The following is a 16,914-nucleotide window of genomic DNA, read 5'->3' on the forward strand; positions in this document are numbered from 1 at the left end:
GATAGTTTTGCACAGAGTTGATGATCAGAGAGAAGTTGCAAGACAAGCTCCAGATGATGGAGATGCTCAGCCCAAGTTTTGCTATATATGAGGATATCATCAAAGAAGACCAGAATGAATTTCCGAAGGTATGGTCGAAATATGTTATTCATCACTGCCTGAAATGTTGAAGGAGCATTCGTGAGGCCAAAGGGCATGACTAAAAATTCATAGTGACCATCATGTGTGCGGAAGGCAGTTTTAGGTATATCCTCCTCATTAACCCGAATTTGATGATACCCAGAACGAAGATCTAACTTGGAGAAAAAATGAGCCCCATGAAGTTCATCAAGAAGTTCATCAACAACTGGAATGGGAAACTTGTCCTTTATAGTGAGATGATTAAGTGCTCGGAAATCAATGCAGAGTCGCCATGACCCATCTTTTTTGCGAACAAGCAGAACTGGAGAAGAAAAGGAACTGGTACTAGGGCGAATAATACCTTGCTTCAGTAAGTCACGGACAAGTATCTCAATTTCGGTCTTCTGATGAAATGGGTAGCGGTAGGGCCTGATGTTGGGCGGAACACTGCCAGGAAGGAGCTGAATACGGTGGTCCTCTGGACGAGAAGGAGGTAATCCCACAGGTTTAGCAAATATACCAGAATACTTGTCCAAAATGTGTTGGAGATCGGCAGGAGTGCTAGAGACTGCTGATGGCTGCATCTGAATGGAATGGAGCTAAGCGATGACACCATGTGAATTCTTCTTAAGAAGTTTTTCCATACGGTGTGAGCTGATGATGCTGAGAGACCCTGGTTGTAAGCCTTTCAAAGTGTGTTGGTGCCCCTCGGCTGAAAACTGCATCCAAAGTTCAGCAAAATTCCAGAGAATGGGGCCAAGAGTGCGTAACCATTGGGCACCCAAAACCACATCACAGCCACCTAAGGGTAAGGCAAACATGTCAGAGCGCATGTTATAATCTCCAATAGAGAGACGCACATTGCGACATTTCCCTTTACAAGGTAAAGTGCCCCCATTGGCAATCATGACTTCAAAGCTAGAGCAGGGATGGATAAAGCAATCAGCCTGTTTGGCTATTCGTGGATCAATGAAGTTATGAGTGCTACCAGAATCAATGAGTATAGTAAGAGGGATCTTCTTGAAGAAACCCTGGACCCGCATGGTTTGTGGAGTAGTGACTCCTGCCAAAGCATGGACAGATATCTCTGGTGGAGCTTCTGGTGAAGGAGGTTCAGGCTGGTGAGGCTCAACCTCATCATCCACTGTTTCCTGAGCATCTACATATTCTTCCAGTTCCGGTGGAGAATCCACATCCAAGAGATAGAGCTTTTGCTGAACACATCTATGGCCCCGAGACCATTTCTCATCACAATTATAACAAAGCCCTTTGTCTCGCCTGACTCGCATCTCTGTTTCAGACAAGTGCTTGATCGGAGTAGTTCTGGGAGCTGGTATGACTGGAGGGTTGTGAGAACCTGTATTTCTGAATGGAACAAAATTAGATCTGGAGCGTTGTAGAGCACTAATCTTGTCTTCCGCTAACTTAGCCAACCCAAGGGCTTCCATCATTGTAGTAGGTCGAAACATTTTGACTTCTGAGCGAAGTGCATCCTTCAGACCACTGACAAAACAACTACGGAAGAATTCATCAGACAAGCCCTCTGTGTAATTAGCTAATTTTTCAAACTCTGTCTGGTATTCTCTTACAGTGCCTGTTTGACACAGTTTAGTGAGTGCTCCTGTGAAATCATCAAAGGAACTAGGGCCAAAGCGCTCCAAAATGAGGGTGCACAATTCTCTCCACGTTGGGCCTACATTAGCCTTGATGTACCAACGGAACCATTGAAGAGCTTCATGTTCCAAATGAAAAGATGCAAGGGGGACTTTGTGGTTATCCAAAGTATTATGCAAGCTGAAATACTGCTCTGCCCTATAGATCCATCCAGTCGGATCAGAACCATCGAAGCGTGGAAAATCAAGCTTTGGTCCACGGAAATTGCCAGAAGAGGACCCAGTATCTCCTGAATGGTTTCGGCTCATGGCTGACTGCTGAAAGTTAAGACCTAGAATTTTGTCATCCAGATCTTGAAGTTTGGTTTTGAGGGATGCAATTTCCTCTTCCATGATTTTTGCTCCTGTACGCGTAACAACCATAAACAAGGTTTTTGTTTTTTTTTTTTTTTTTTTTTTTTTTTTTTTTTTTTGGAATGGGTAGAAGATGAGAAACAAAAACTTTTTTAGTTACGGCAAACTTGGATTTGGGTAAAACTCATATAGGAAATGGGTGTTCGACGGGTGGTGGGAGACTATCTAGGGATAAGGGAAAAAGAAAAATGAGGGTTTCCAGGGTAGGGAGGCGAAATGAGGCGAACAGTCCAAGAGGGATAAGGGAGCAAAATGAGGAATTGAATCTTGTGGCTCAGTTTGGTGGCGATTGGATGAGAGGTGAAAAAGATAGGGCAAACCCTAAAATTAGATAAACGAGGGATTTAGGGCTTTGATATGTAAAATTTGGGGTTGGGTCGCCAAGGAAGGAAGTATGCGAAATGATATTGCAGACGTTCTGCGGAAGTATGAGCAGAAACAGAAAGCAAACAAGGAAGCTACGACTAAAAAACAGAAAAATTTTTACTCTATTTTTTTTTTGGTTTTTTTTTTTTTTTTTTGAACAGTCGACTTAGAAAAATTCACTCACAGACAGAACAACTGAAAAGAGTTATTGCAATAACAAGAGATATTAGAAGTGAGAGGAACCTGAAGGCCACGACAGAAAAAAAAATTTGATGTAATTTCCACCCAGCGAGCCCAAGAGAGTGCTCTGATACCAGATGTGATGAACCTCCTTATAGCAATATCGTGAGAATGCTCGAAATAACAGAATACAAAGTGATAGCAGAACTCAGAATGAATCTACTGATCGCAGGCCACTTCGAGGGGGTAACCTCCTTTGAGCAAGCTCAATACAATAAATTCGTCCGTGCCCATCAAGGGCCTCAACCTATTCTTATATACTGGGTACGATCTAGAAAAGTAATACTACCTATGCATGTGGGATAATAAAATATACTCACGGGACGACTTACAAAGCATATGCGTCTAACAACACTACTCTAACAAAATAAACAGAAGGAACACACAAGTTCCTAACATGCATGTGTCTAGAAGTATGAATTTGAAAGCGGATCTCAGATCTAGATTCTATTTTGTATCTGGTCATAACCTAGAAGGCCTTATAGTTGGGCATGTATGCTAATCATTTGATGAATCAATAGAAGAATCTTGTTCTCTCTTTGTGTGTTTTCTTGTATTGTGTTTACTTTGCAAGGTTGGTTTGGATTGTTAGGTGTGCCTTTGGCCCTAGTTAATCTTCCCCTCCTTGCATCATAGAGGCAAAATAAAATACAAAGGTAAACTTTATGTAATCTATTTTCCTTGCAATAAAGTTGGTCATAATGTTGCAAGATGTCCTCACAAGGATGAGAGAAAAGAGAGAAAGTTCAAATGAAGAATAGATGGAAAAGACAATAAAGGATACAAAGACTACAAAGGTAAAGGTCCTTAGAAGTCTTATTACATTGCTAAAGAAGAGACTGATAGTGATATAGAAAGTAATGATGAAGAAGTTGTTTATGTTGCTATGAAAGATGATTTTGATGAGGATGGGAAAATTGCACTTATTTCATGTGTGAGTAAGGGTGATAGATCAATTATTGATAGTGGTTTCTCACATCATATTACCAGTAATAAAAATAAATTAAAAAACCTTGAACATTATAAAGGAGGTAGTGTTAAATTTGGTAATGATGCACCATGTTTTATGAAAGGTAAAGGATAAATTCAATTAACTAATTAGATTAGATGTGATAATGCTTATTGGGTTGAAGGACTTAACTACAATTTGTTGAGTGTAGCATAGTTGAATAGTTCAGGCTATAAAGATGAATTCAAGAACGAGAAGGCCAAGATCTACAATGGTTTAGTAGAATTCATTAGAAGTGGAGATTGAAAAAAAGGTAATTTGTTCTATCTAGATCTATCTGATGAAACTTGTATAATTACATGATGTGATGATATATGGTTATGGAATAAGAGGTTATATCATGTGAAATTTGATAATTTGGTAAACAATAGTAATATGAAAAAATTAAGAGGGTTACCAAAATTTAAGAAATGTGATAATGTGATGTGTAAACAATGTCAGTTGGGAAAAATGATAAAGTATAGTTTCAAGAGAAAAACCTACATTCCTGATGATATTTTAGAATTGGTTCATACTCACCTTTGTGGACCCATTGGTGTGCAAAGCTATTGTGGTGACAAATACTTTATTTTATTTGTTGATGACTGTGATGTTTTTCAAAGAAAAATCTAATGCATTTCAAATGTTTAAGTGGTAATTGTTTGAGATCTTATAGAGGAGATGAATTCATATTTGGGGAATTCAATGCATTTTTCAATGATAGATGAATCAAGAGACATATGTCTTCACCTAGGGCCCCTCCATGGAATGGTATTGCTAAAATTAGGAAAATATCAATCATGCATTGTGCTAGGACAGTGATGATGGAGAAAAATGTTGCACCTAGCTAAGTTGTAATTATAGTTGTTTATACCTTGAACTAATTAAAGTCAAGAAAGGTACAAATCTTACACCTTTTGAGTTATGGTATGGATATGCACCTAATGTGAAATATTTCAAAGGTTTTGGAGGTAAATACTATATGTTGAAAAATAATAGAAATGGAGAACTTGATGCAAAGAGTGATGAAGACATATTGCTAGGATATTCTACTAAGAGAAAAACATGTAAGTGTTTGAACTTTAACACTAATAAAGTTGTGGAAACTAGAACTATGAAAGTTGATTAATATGTAGAAAAGAATGAAATTGAATGTAAGAAAGAGCTTGAAGATTACAAAAGATTCATATACATTGATGAAGGTGAGTTTGACACCTTACCCGAACCTGAGAAGAAAGTTGTTAAGAAACATCAACCAATACATGTCAAGTTACAACATTAGGTAGTGGGTGTCAAGCATTAGGTAGTTGGTGCCTAGCATCAGGAAATGCGTGTCAAGCATCAAGTTGAGAATGTCAAGAAACAACAAATAATTACTACACAACTAGAAGAACAAGATGAAATACAAGAAGTTCTACTTGAAATTAATCTACAAGATGCACATGAAGAAGAAGAAAGAAGAAAAGAGCCTATTTTGGAAAAGTATGTGACCAAACATCATGCAATCGATGAAATCATTAGAGATAGAGACTCTAGAGTTATGACAAGGAAAAGACTAAGGAGTGATACATATTTGCTAATATTTGAGCCTAAATTAGTGAAGGATGATTTAGATAATGAATATTGTATTTAATAAATAAATGAAGAGATTAAGAAAATTGAGAAGAACAAAGCTTAGACATTGGTACATAGACCAAAGGAGAATGAAACAAAGTGGGTATTCAGAAACAAGTTGAATGTGAAAGGAGAAGTCACAAGAAACAAAACAAGGCTAGTTTTTAACGGATATGCAGAAGAAGAAGGTATTAAGTATGGAGAGAAATTTTCCCTTGTTGCAAGATTGGAAGGAGTGAGAACATTACTTGCATATGCTTCTTACAAAGGATTCAAAGTATACCAGATGGATGTCAAGTCTACATTTTTGAATGAAATTTTGGAAGAAGTCTACATTGAACATCCTAAAGGATTCTTGGATCTAGAAATAAGTGATATGGTATGTAATTTACACAAAACCCCTAGAGTGTGGTATGAAAGGTTACATACAAATTTGGAAAAGATTGGATTCACAAGGACAAATGATAATAAGAATTTCTATTAGATAACTGAGTCTGACAAACAAATAATATTAGCTGAAATATTTGTTGATGATATCATATTTGGAGGAAAGGATGCATTGTGTAAGCCATTTGCAAATCAAATGAGGCAAGAGCTTGAGATGTCCATGTTTGGAAAGATCAATACTTGTGTTGGCTTGCAAGTCTATCAAATGAAGAAAAGTATCTACATCACACAATCAAAATATATCAAGGACATACTCAAAAATTTTGTAATGGAGAACTCAAGACCAATTGGAACACCCATGGTTGTTGGACATAAACTTTCAAAGAATGATGATTCTGCTGAGGTGAATCAAAACTTGTATAAATCAATAATTGAAAAGCTACAATATATTGTTCATAGCAGACCAAATATTGCACTAGTAGTTAGGATTGTTGCTAGATTTTCTGCAAGTCCTAAGAAAAATCATATGTTGGCTACAAAAAGAATACTGAGATATTTGAAATGCACAGAGGATTATGGATTGTATGGATTGTATTACAAGAAGAATGACAAGTTTGAACTAAAATTCCATACATACACAGAATGGGTTGGAAATGTTGATGATAGAAAAAGTACAAGTGATGGACCTTTCTTTCTAGCAAAGTGTAAAAATTTGGTATAGCTTTGATACTATGTAAGAATTTGCCTAAGGCAATAATTCAACACTAAGATGAAGAAGCTCAATAGATAGCACAAGAGAGACTAATGATGATCAAATGATAATGGATATTAGATGATTAGATAATTGGATGAATACATTAAAGAAGTGCCTTGTATATAAAAGCAACAAATATGACTAGGAGTCAACAAAGAGATAAGCATAAAAACAAAGCACATGTTCACCAAGAGTGGATTATCCTCCATTGTGCATGAATGTACGTGCAACAATGAGAAGATAAGAATGCAAAGGTGTATCTCATAAAGAGATGTAATAGACAACATGTGCTCAATTAGAGTGCAAACTACTGTGTTGTCTACATGACAACTTATATGAATATGAAAACTCCTAAGTGTCTATATGACAATGAATATGAATATGTATTATCTTATGTAAACTTAAATGTAAATAGTAAATACTTATTTTACACCAACACAAAGAGAATAGTTTCATGGATAAGTAAAGAAGAAGAATTGCGTCTTGTTGAAACTAAATATGTAGTTGCAACAATTAAATGTTCTAGTATAGTATGGATCAAGCAATTATAGTGTGGATCAAGCGATTGTTTAAAGGGATGAAGAAAGAAATCACCGAACCTATTGTCATATTCTATGATAACATAAGTAAATTTTTTTTATATAATAGGAAAAAAAAAGAGTTAAAAGTGGAAATTTAAAAAACAATAGTTAAAAGTGAAAATTTAAAATATAATCTTCTATGAATAAATTGTATTATTAATAATTTTCAATTTAAATCACATAATATTTTCACTAAAATCTTTTAACTAGATTAATAAATATTATGATTAAAATTTAATTTATCAAACATGAAAAAATAATAATTTAAAAAAACTCATCAAAAAATCTATTATGAAAAGAGTCTCTAACAAAGATTGACTAAATAAATTATACAAACCAAAAACAACATTTAAAACAAAAAAAACTAAACTAATATAAAAGAAAAATTAAAATAATTTAAAAACTAAAATCTAAATCAAAAATTAAATAGATAGAGATCACAAATAATTATTTTTTAAATTTAAAAAAGTTAAAAAAATAAAATAACAACTAATAAATATCAAAACAAGTGAAGTGACAATAGAAGAAGATTGCAAAAAGCAGAGTTTTTGGTCCGTAGTAATTCAATCAATGAAACCCGAGAAGCTAGTCTTCAAAAGCTTCGTGTGAAATGGAAAAAAAAATGCTAACAATTGCATCGATCATTAAGGAAATACATGTTTTTATCCATAAGATAAGAGGCCCAAGTAAAGATCAATTATTATTGAAGCAAATGCAAAGAGATCTTAGGATCTTGTCTATCATTAAGGAAACTAGCAAATGCAAAGAGAACTTGCAAAAGAAAAACGAATTCCTAACAAATCCAAATCCAAATCCAAATAATTGTTTCGCAATAAAAATATGATTAATTTATTAATTCGAGAACATAAATGAATTTACAGACTATATTACATGTGATACGATATTAAATCAAAGCTGAAGGAAACCAGCAAATGCAAAGAGAACTTGTTCAATCAAAACATGCAAAAGAAAAACAAATTCCCAACAAATCCTCAAAATGGTACTGCATTTACCATAATTGAATTGAAATACACTTAAATTATTCTCAAGTTCTTCAGCGAAATACGATAGTAAAACAACCACAAATATAAACAAATACACAGACTACATAATATCTATTAGACCGCTCTACACACAACTAGGATCACACACACAAGTTTTTCCTCGGGTAATCACGAGTTCGAACCCCAAACAAAACAAAAGGCACAATTTATCTCTCCACAAAACGAAGCCATTTTCGTTCTCTAGAAGCTCAGTAATCCTCAGCAGTCAGTGGCTGATGAGTAGGTTCAGATCGAACCATTAAAGATTCGTAAATAATCCCAGCAAGACCAGCTCCAACGAAAGGTCCAACCCAGTAAATCCAGTGGTGCCTCCATGCCCAGCTAACTAGAGCAGGGCCAAATGCTCTGGCAGGATTCATGGAAGCCCCTGAAAATGGGCCTCCTGCAAGAATGTTCGCAGCCACAATAAATCCAATGGCGATGGGAGCTATGGTGCTTAATTCACCTCTTTTGGGATCAATGGCCGTCGCATAAACTGTGTAAACCAGGCCAAATGTCATTACAATCTCGAAGACAAGAGCATTCCCTTCGCCTATGCCATGAGACAGTCTGAACGCTCCTGTACGCTGCATATCCACAGGAATCACATGTCATTATATCACATCTTAACACATCCATTTTTTATTTATTTTTTCAATAATATCTTCATATACACATTGTATATATAACCCTTTGCGCAACATAAGTACACATCTCTTCGCCCATGTATATATACTTAATGTACATGTATATTGTTAAGTGTATATACCCTTTGCACGCTTATACACAAATAATCATAAATATTACACATACATATATTTGAGTGTATATTATTTCCGTTAATAAAAAACAGGGAAAGTCCATGACTCCATATGTAATTTCTAACTACGACATGAAAGTAATGCTAGAAAATGTTACTTATTGTTTGTTTATATACTCATTGTATATATATTCTTTGCGCATATTCATAAACAAATATACAGGTTCACATTACTTAAATATTATTTTCACTTGCACAGGTCCAAATATGTGTATGTGCATGTAAAGCTTCAAGATTGCAAGAAAATATCGTACACACATAAATATGTATTGAACATGTATACATACTTCAAATACAGGTGTATTATTTACATTACATACATATAAATATTCATCAAAATCACATATACATAATGCACCTGTATATAATCACATTATTAAATAATCAGTGTATAATCTTCACACATTTATATTTAATCTTTTCATTAATCATATGTTCTTATACTCATTGCACATATACCCTTCACGGATTTATATACATATCAATGTACGTATATACACGTATATTATTTCGATTAATAAAACCAAGGATTTTTCTGACTGCACATGTAAAGCCTAAATATGGCATGAGAGTAATGCCTGAAAATGTAACTCTTTTTTCTAATATTTACACCGATGTACATGTATTTAGTATATATATAGATATGTATACTCTTTACAGCTGTATTTATACTTATAACATACATGCACATTATTTACATTTACGTCGTCATGACATACACATTGTATATATATCCTTTGCAGATGTATATACATATAAATATTCATCAAATACTACGTATCCATAAATATACGGTTATATTTAATAGAGTCCAGTGATTTTTATGACTGCACATGTAACCCTTAAATATGGCATGAAAGTAATGTCAGAAATGTTACTCCTTTTTTGTTTATATACTCATTGTATATATATTCTTTACGCATATACATAAATAAATATACAGGTTCACATAGCTTAAATATCATTTCCACTTGTAAAAACAGGGGCCTACATGTATGAATAAGCAAAGCTTAAAGATTGCAAGAAAATAGTACTGGAAAATATTACCAGGCCGCCTGTTGTGAAGCGAAGCAGCAAGCAAGCAACGACAGCTCCAAGAAGCTGTGCAATCCAGTACAAAATGGCTCTGAGCAGGGTTATATGTCCTCCAACAAGAGCACCAAAGGTTACAGCAGGGTTGACATGGCCGCCAGAAATATTGGCCGCGATCGCAACGGCAACAAACAGAGCTATGCCATGAGCCAGCGCAATTGCAACCAGACCAGCCGGCGTTGTTTCTGCACCTTCAGTAATTTTACCTAAAGAAACCCCAAAATTGATCATCAAACCCTAACTCTCCAAAAACAAAACACAAAACAAAAACGATTTTTATTTTTCATTATATGCCACAATGATCTGAGAAAAAGTTAAGATCTTGTTACGGAAAGCCATGACAGCGCCTTCTCCAGCAAAGACGAAGATAAGAGTCGAAATAAACTCGGCCATGGCGGCTCTCAGAGTGTGGCGATCCGTGGCCTCCTCGGCCCTCCCAAGAGCGAATCTTCCGAGCGGCATGATTTCTTCCTTGTTCGCGAAAAATGAAAGGAAAAACCTGGAAGTGGAACAGGACGGATGGGGATTCGAACTCCGGACCTAATCGCGTACGCAGCTAGCAGAAGCCGCTTACATGCAGCCTACACACGAATGAATACGAATTTGTTTCCTTTCGCAGGAATAGCGAAGGCGACACGAGAGTTTATACTGACAAGCGAGGCTATCTGAACAGCAGGAACGCGCACAGCCTGCCACGCGATGTATGCCAGCTCAGTAAAGTCTTGGTAACATCGTGTTTTCAAACAAGTAGCCTGTAAACGCGCAGTGAAATTCCTAGCTTTTCTCATTTCAAATCTTGAACGTTAAAAATATCAGTGAACCGAACCGCTCTTTTCATCGATTGCAGCAGATTTTTTCGTCTACATCTTCGCCTTTCGCTCTCCCATATTTTGAAAAAGGTTGAATCGTTTTTCGAGTGGAGATCTTACGGAAAAGGAAACGTGGCATCCAAGTCGCAAGTCAACGGTTATGATTCGGCCACGTAAGCAACAAGGCGATTTTGTTGTAGATTTATGGATATATTGGTTCTAAGTGCCGATTTTTTCATCTCATTTTGTTTTTAAAATATAAAAAATGTTTATTTTATTTTTTTAAAACAGAATTCTATATTAGCACATTCTTCATTAAATATTATTGTAGTACATAAAAATATAATAAGTAATATATTTTATAAAAATAACAATAAATACAAATGCAATTTTTTTATCAGTAAACAACTTAGCTATTATCATTTTATTTTATTAAATTATATTTTAAATTTTATGCCCCACTCAACTGTAGGCACTAGGGAAAAAGAATGGTGTACGAAAAGTCCCATTAAAGCCTAATGTTACAATAGATGTCCACCCTAGTTTAATGAGAGATTTATCAATTTTTTAAATTTTACATTTAATTAAAAAAATTACGATATAAGATTTATATATGTGAATTTTAAAGTGACTACATGTTACAAAGTAGTCATGCACTTCTTCCACATCTTTGATTTAGTTAAATTGTGACAAATCTAGAATATGTGTATGGGGATTTCTTTCTAGTTTACCCACTCATGAAGTATACTTGTATTTTAAACATCTTTATCCAAGATCAAATTGTTAGTTAGCTTAGTTTTATTCATGGGGTAAAAAGAGGAAATTATTGTTAAAGGGACGATTTATGAATTTAAACCAATAACTATTCTATATTGATATTATAGTTGAAATTTGAATTACCTTGACAACTTTATAGCTCATAGACACATAAGAAATAATATAAAAGAATTCTAATATCTATGATCTTGTAGCATGATAATCTTATCATCTGAATTGCACAAGATCATGCTATGTACAATATGATGCAGAGCCACACCTTGGAAAGCTCAGGAGGAATACTCACTCAACTAAGTTACTTCAAGGGGCACGACATCAATTAGCCGGGATCGAACTCGAACCAAACTCAAGATTGGATTAATCAGAATATATAAATCTCCATAGTTTATCTTCACCCGCACACCAAGATCTTTAACCCGAAATGTCCTCAAAGAAAATATATTTGCACTTTGACAAGAGAGACCAAGATCGAATTGCTGCCAAACTCCATAGTCGATTATCTATATCCTTTCTAAGGCAAAAATTGAAACTTTTCTCTATTACCCAAATTCGAATGCCTCTCTTACATAGCCAACCGGCTTATTTAAAACTGACTCTCCTTTTCTAATAAAAGGATGAGAAACATTTTTTTTTCGTCTTCTATCCAAGAAAAGGATAAGAATCTGAAACTGCCTACTACCTATTATTGGAATCTGACAATCATGCAGTAGGCCACATTTTAAATATCCACGTTTTTTTTTCGTCTTCTATCCAAGAAAAGGATAAGAATTCAAAACTGCCTACTACCTATTATTGGAATCTGACAATCATTATCTACGAATTAAAACTATTCTAATTTAAAAAACCTATCCCTGGTCCTAGGTGGCTATATCTGGAGAGCTCATCGAACTGCTACTCTAGGTATGCCACCACATGTAGGACATTTATTGAAAACATTAAATTTAAATATTGAAAACATAAAACATTTCTTATTTTATTTCTCGCTCTGCTATTGTAGCATACTCCCCTGTAGAAAGAATCTCAAGTCCACTTGAGATGAGATCGTGTACTGATGAACCATGTTTGCTAATTTGTTGCTCATCCATCCAAATAGCCTCTGTCATTGGTGTTAGATTGTGGTGACTGATCAGGAAAGTACTGTACATACTTCATAAATAGTGAAAATTTTTTTTTGGGAAGTAGCCAACATATTATGGCCGACATATGGCCGACATGTTATAACCCTAAAGTGGTTTAATACTTGTATAAAAAGGGCTTAGGGTTGGGTATTTTTCATATGTGGTGATACGAAATTGGTTCTTGCGGCGGTATTGAGCTGTAAGGGATTACGGATTGTAATCAGGTTGTAATCACTGGATTGTAATAAGATCGGACTTGCTGTTTGGTGGACGTAGCCCAAGGATTGGGTGAACCACGTTAAATCTTGGTGCCTTGTGTTCATTTCTGTGTGTTCTATTATTTTTTGTTATTGGTTATATTTGCATGTAGTTTTTATTTCTGTCTGTGGTTTATCCTAACAAGTGGTATCAGAGCAAGGTTGTCTTTTAGTTATCCTCTGCAGGAAAGTCTCACGGTTAAGTGGGAGTCTCACAGTTGAGTGGGAGCGATGGCAGATGAGGGTAAGTTGAGGGTTGACAGGTTTAATGGGCAGAACTTCAAGTTATGGAAGATGCAAATGGAAGACTATTTATATCAAAAGGATTTATGGAAGCCATTGGAAGGAAAAGCCAAGAATCAGGGAACTATGTCAGAGGCTGAATGGGATCTTTTGGACAGAAAGGCACTCGGAAGCATTCGGTTATGCTTGGCACCATCGGTGGCATTTAATATTACAAAAGCAAAGACGATAGAAGATTTGATGAAAACCCTAGCGACAATGTATGAAAAGCCCTCCGCTTCAAATAAGGTATTTCTCATGAAGCGTTTATTTAATATGAAAATGGTAGAAGGTGGATCTGTTGCAGATCATTTAAATGAGTTTAATACTATTACTAGTCAATTATCTTCTGTGGGTATCAATTTTGATGAAGAAATTAGGGCTCTCTTGATTTTATGTTCTTTGCCTGAAAGCTGGAATGGCTTGGTAATGGCGATGAGTAATTTTGTTCCTGGATCTAGTACCCTAAAATATGATGATGTGATCGGTGTTATTTTAAGTGAGGAAACTCGTAGAAAATCCTCAGGTGGATCTACATCAGGAAGTGCTTTAAATGCACAAAGCAGGGGCAGAATGACTGAAAGAGGAAGTAACTCTGGAAATCGTGGGAAATCAAGAGGAAAGTCAAAGGGGAGGAGGTCTCAATCGAGAGGACCAAATGATTGCTGGTACTGTGGGAAACCAGGGCACAAAAAGAAAGATTGCTGGACTTGAAAGAAAAATGAAGGAGATAAATCAGATGGAGACAAAGAGGAAAATGTGGTAAGTAACAAATCCGAAGAGGATGCTTTGCTTCTGTCTTTAGAGAGTGTTGATGATTCATGGGTTTTAGATTCTGGTGCTTCTTTTCATGCTACACCTCATAGAGATTATTTCATTGATTATGTCCAAGGGGATTTTGGGCTTGTTTATTTGGGGGATAATGAACCTTGTTAGATTGTTGGAAAGGGAAAAATTAAGATTAAGTTGCAGAATGGGAATCATTGGCTACTACATGAGGTAAGACATGTTCCAAAACTAAGTAAAAATTTAATTTCAGCAGGGCAACTCGGTGATGAGGGTTGTGTAGTTACTTTTAATGATAAAAATTGGAAGGTTTCAAAAGGTTCCCTTGTAGTAGCAAAAGGTGTGAAAGTAGGCACCTTATATCTTTGTATAGGTCATATTGTTCCTTCTACTTTGATTGTTTCAGAGAAAAATGAATATTCAGGAACAATTACTGCAGTTGAGCAGGGAGAACAAATAGTTGCTGTAGATTCTGATACAGCGCTGTGGCACAATAGACTTGGGCACATGAGTGAGAAAGGTATGAAAGTACTTCATTCAAGGAAAGTTTTACCAGGTCTAAAATGTGTGAATATGGATTTCTGTGAAAGTTGTGTGTATGGAAAACAAAAGAGAGTGAGTTTTGAAAAGACAGGGAAGGAAAACAAAAAGGAGAAATTACAGCTTGTGCATACAGATGTATGGGGACCGACTCAGGTATCTTCCCTTGGTGACTCTCATTATTATGTTACATTTATTGATGACGCAACTAGAAAAGTATGTGTTTATTTCCTTAGACAGAAATTTGATGTATTTCAAACTTTTAAGAAATGGAAATGCTTGGTTGAAAATGAGACTGGTAAGAAATTAAAATGTCTCAGATCTGATAATGGTGGTGAGTATTGCAGTCATGAATTTGAAGATTATTGCTCCACTAATGGTATTCGTAGACAAAAAACTGTTCCAAGGACTCCACAGGAAAATGGAGTGGCTGAACGCATGAACAGGACTATAATGGAGTGTGCAAGGAGCATGAGGTTGCATGCTGGGTTGCCCTTACACATGTGGGCGGAGGCTGTCAATACTGCAGTATATTTGATTAATAGAGGTCCCTCTACTCCTTTGGGTTGTGGTATTCCAGAGGAAGCATGGACTGGTAAGAAGGTGAGTTATTCTTTTCTCAAGACCTTCGGTTGTGAAGCTTTTGCTCATATAGACTCTGAAAATAGAACCAAACTAGAAGCTAAATCAAAGAAATGTGTCTTTATTGGATATGGCATTAATGAATTTGGCTATAGGCTTTGGGATTTTGAAAATCATAAAATTATAAGAAGCCGGGATGTCATATTCAATGAAAAAGTGTTGTACAAAGATCTGTTGCAGCAACATGAGAAGAAAGAAGATGATTATGTAGTGCTGGATGATACTCCAAAAGCTGATGTTCCAGCCATTCCTCATGATGTGCAACAACTGCAACAACAAATACCACACACACCAGTGAATGTTAGACGGTCAACAAGGCCAATTAGACCTCCACAAAGGTTTTCTCCCTTTTTGTATTCTATTTTACTTACTGATGCTGGTGAACCTGAAAGTTATGATGAAGCTGTGCAGGTGGATACTAAGATTCAGTGGGAGTCTGCAATGAAAGATGAAATGGACTCTTTGCTGAAAAATAAGACATGGGATTTGTGCCAGTTGCCTGCAGGTAAAAAGGCTTTACAGAATAAATGGGTTTATAGGTTGAAAGAAGAGGAAGGAGGTAAGAAAAGATTTAAGGCTAGGTTACTTGTAAAAGGATTTGCACAGAAAAAGGGAATTGATTTTGATGAGATATTTTCTCCTGTTGTTAAAATGACTTCTATTCGTACTGTTTTAAGTCTTGTGGCTACTGAAGATTTGCATTTAGAGCAGATGGATGTTAAAACAGCCTTTCTTCATGGTGATTTGGATGAAGAAATATATATGGCTTAGCCACAGGGTTTTGAGGTCAAAGGTAAGGAAAACTTAGTGTGTAAATTGAAGAAAAGTTTATATGGCTTGAAGCAAGCACCTCGGCAATGGTATCTAAAATTTGACAGTTTTATGCATGAGCATGGATATAATAGGTGTCATTCAGATTATTGTGTTTATTTTAAGAGGTTGGATGATGATAGCTACATTATTTTATGTTTATATGTTGATGATATGCTTATAGCTGGGTCTAACATGGATCATATTAAGGGGATGAAATGCCAATTAGCACATGCATTTGCTATGAAGGATTTGGGGGCAGCAAAACAAATCCTTGGTATGAAGATTTGCAGAGATAGGAAGAACAGAACATTGACGCTATCTCAAGCTGATTATGTTGAGAAGGTGTTGCAACGTTTCTCTATGGAGAATGCTAAAGCTGTCAGCACACCTTTACCTGGTCATTTGAAATTAACTAAGGAGATGTGTCCCAAGACATAGGAAGAGGAGGATAAGATGTCCAAGGTACCCTATGCTTCAGCTGTAGGAAGTTTGATGTATGCTATGGTATGCACTAGGCCAGATATTGCACATGCAGTGGGAGTCGTTAGCAGGTATATGAGTCATCCAGGATTTGAGCATTGGAATGATGTCAAGTGGATTCTCAGATATTTGAGAGGAACATCCAATAAGTGTTTACACTTTGGGGGCTCTACTACTGATTTACAAGGCTATGTTGACTCAGATTTGGCTGGGGATATTGATACCAGGCGGAGTACTACAGGTTATGTCTTTACTATTGGTGGGGCAGCCGTGAGCTAGGTTTCTAGGCTATAGAAGATTAATGCTCTCTCCACTACAGAGGCAGAGTATGTTGCTGCTACAGAGGTAGCCAAAGAGATGATATGGCTTCAGTTCTTC

General features: G+C 35.9%; 1 protein-coding gene across 1 annotated transcript; it reads right to left on the reverse strand.

Annotated features, from left to right (window-relative positions):
* Positions 1–8,064: 8,064 nt before the first annotated feature.
* On the reverse strand, positions 8,065–10,837 carry LOC149545437 (aquaporin TIP1-1-like). Its single transcript, XM_089790651.1, has 3 exons — positions 10,362–10,837; positions 9,988–10,238; positions 8,065–8,707 (listed from the first exon to the last, which is right to left on the reverse strand). Exons 1-3 carry the CDS (start codon positions 10,492–10,494, stop codon positions 8,330–8,332), a joined length of 762 nt encoding a protein of 253 aa, XP_089646777.1. The 5' UTR covers positions 10,495–10,837; the 3' UTR covers positions 8,065–8,329.
* Positions 10,838–16,914: the final 6,077 nt, after the last annotated feature.

This window comes from Cupressus sempervirens, chromosome 7, assembly GCF_028749045.1.
Source record: "Cupressus sempervirens isolate cs-2001-9-10 chromosome 7, ASM2874904v1, whole genome shotgun sequence".
NCBI lineage: Eukaryota > Viridiplantae > Streptophyta > Pinopsida > Cupressales > Cupressaceae > Cupressus > Cupressus sempervirens.

Bases quoted from the DNA above. Each gene is read 5' to 3' on its own strand.
- LOC149545437 (XM_089790651.1), bottom strand. From the start codon at position 10,494: ATGCCGCTCGGAAGATTCGCTCTTGGGAGGGCCGAGGAGGCCACGGAT. The intron at 10,239-10,361 runs GTAACAAGATCT...GGGTTTCTTTAG, and splicing joins AGGCGCTGTCATGGCTTTCC to GTAAAATTACTGAAGGTGCA. The intron at 8,708-9,987 runs GTAATATTTTCC...GTGGATATGCAG, and splicing joins GCTTCACAACAGGCGGCCTG to CGTACAGGAGCGTTCAGACT.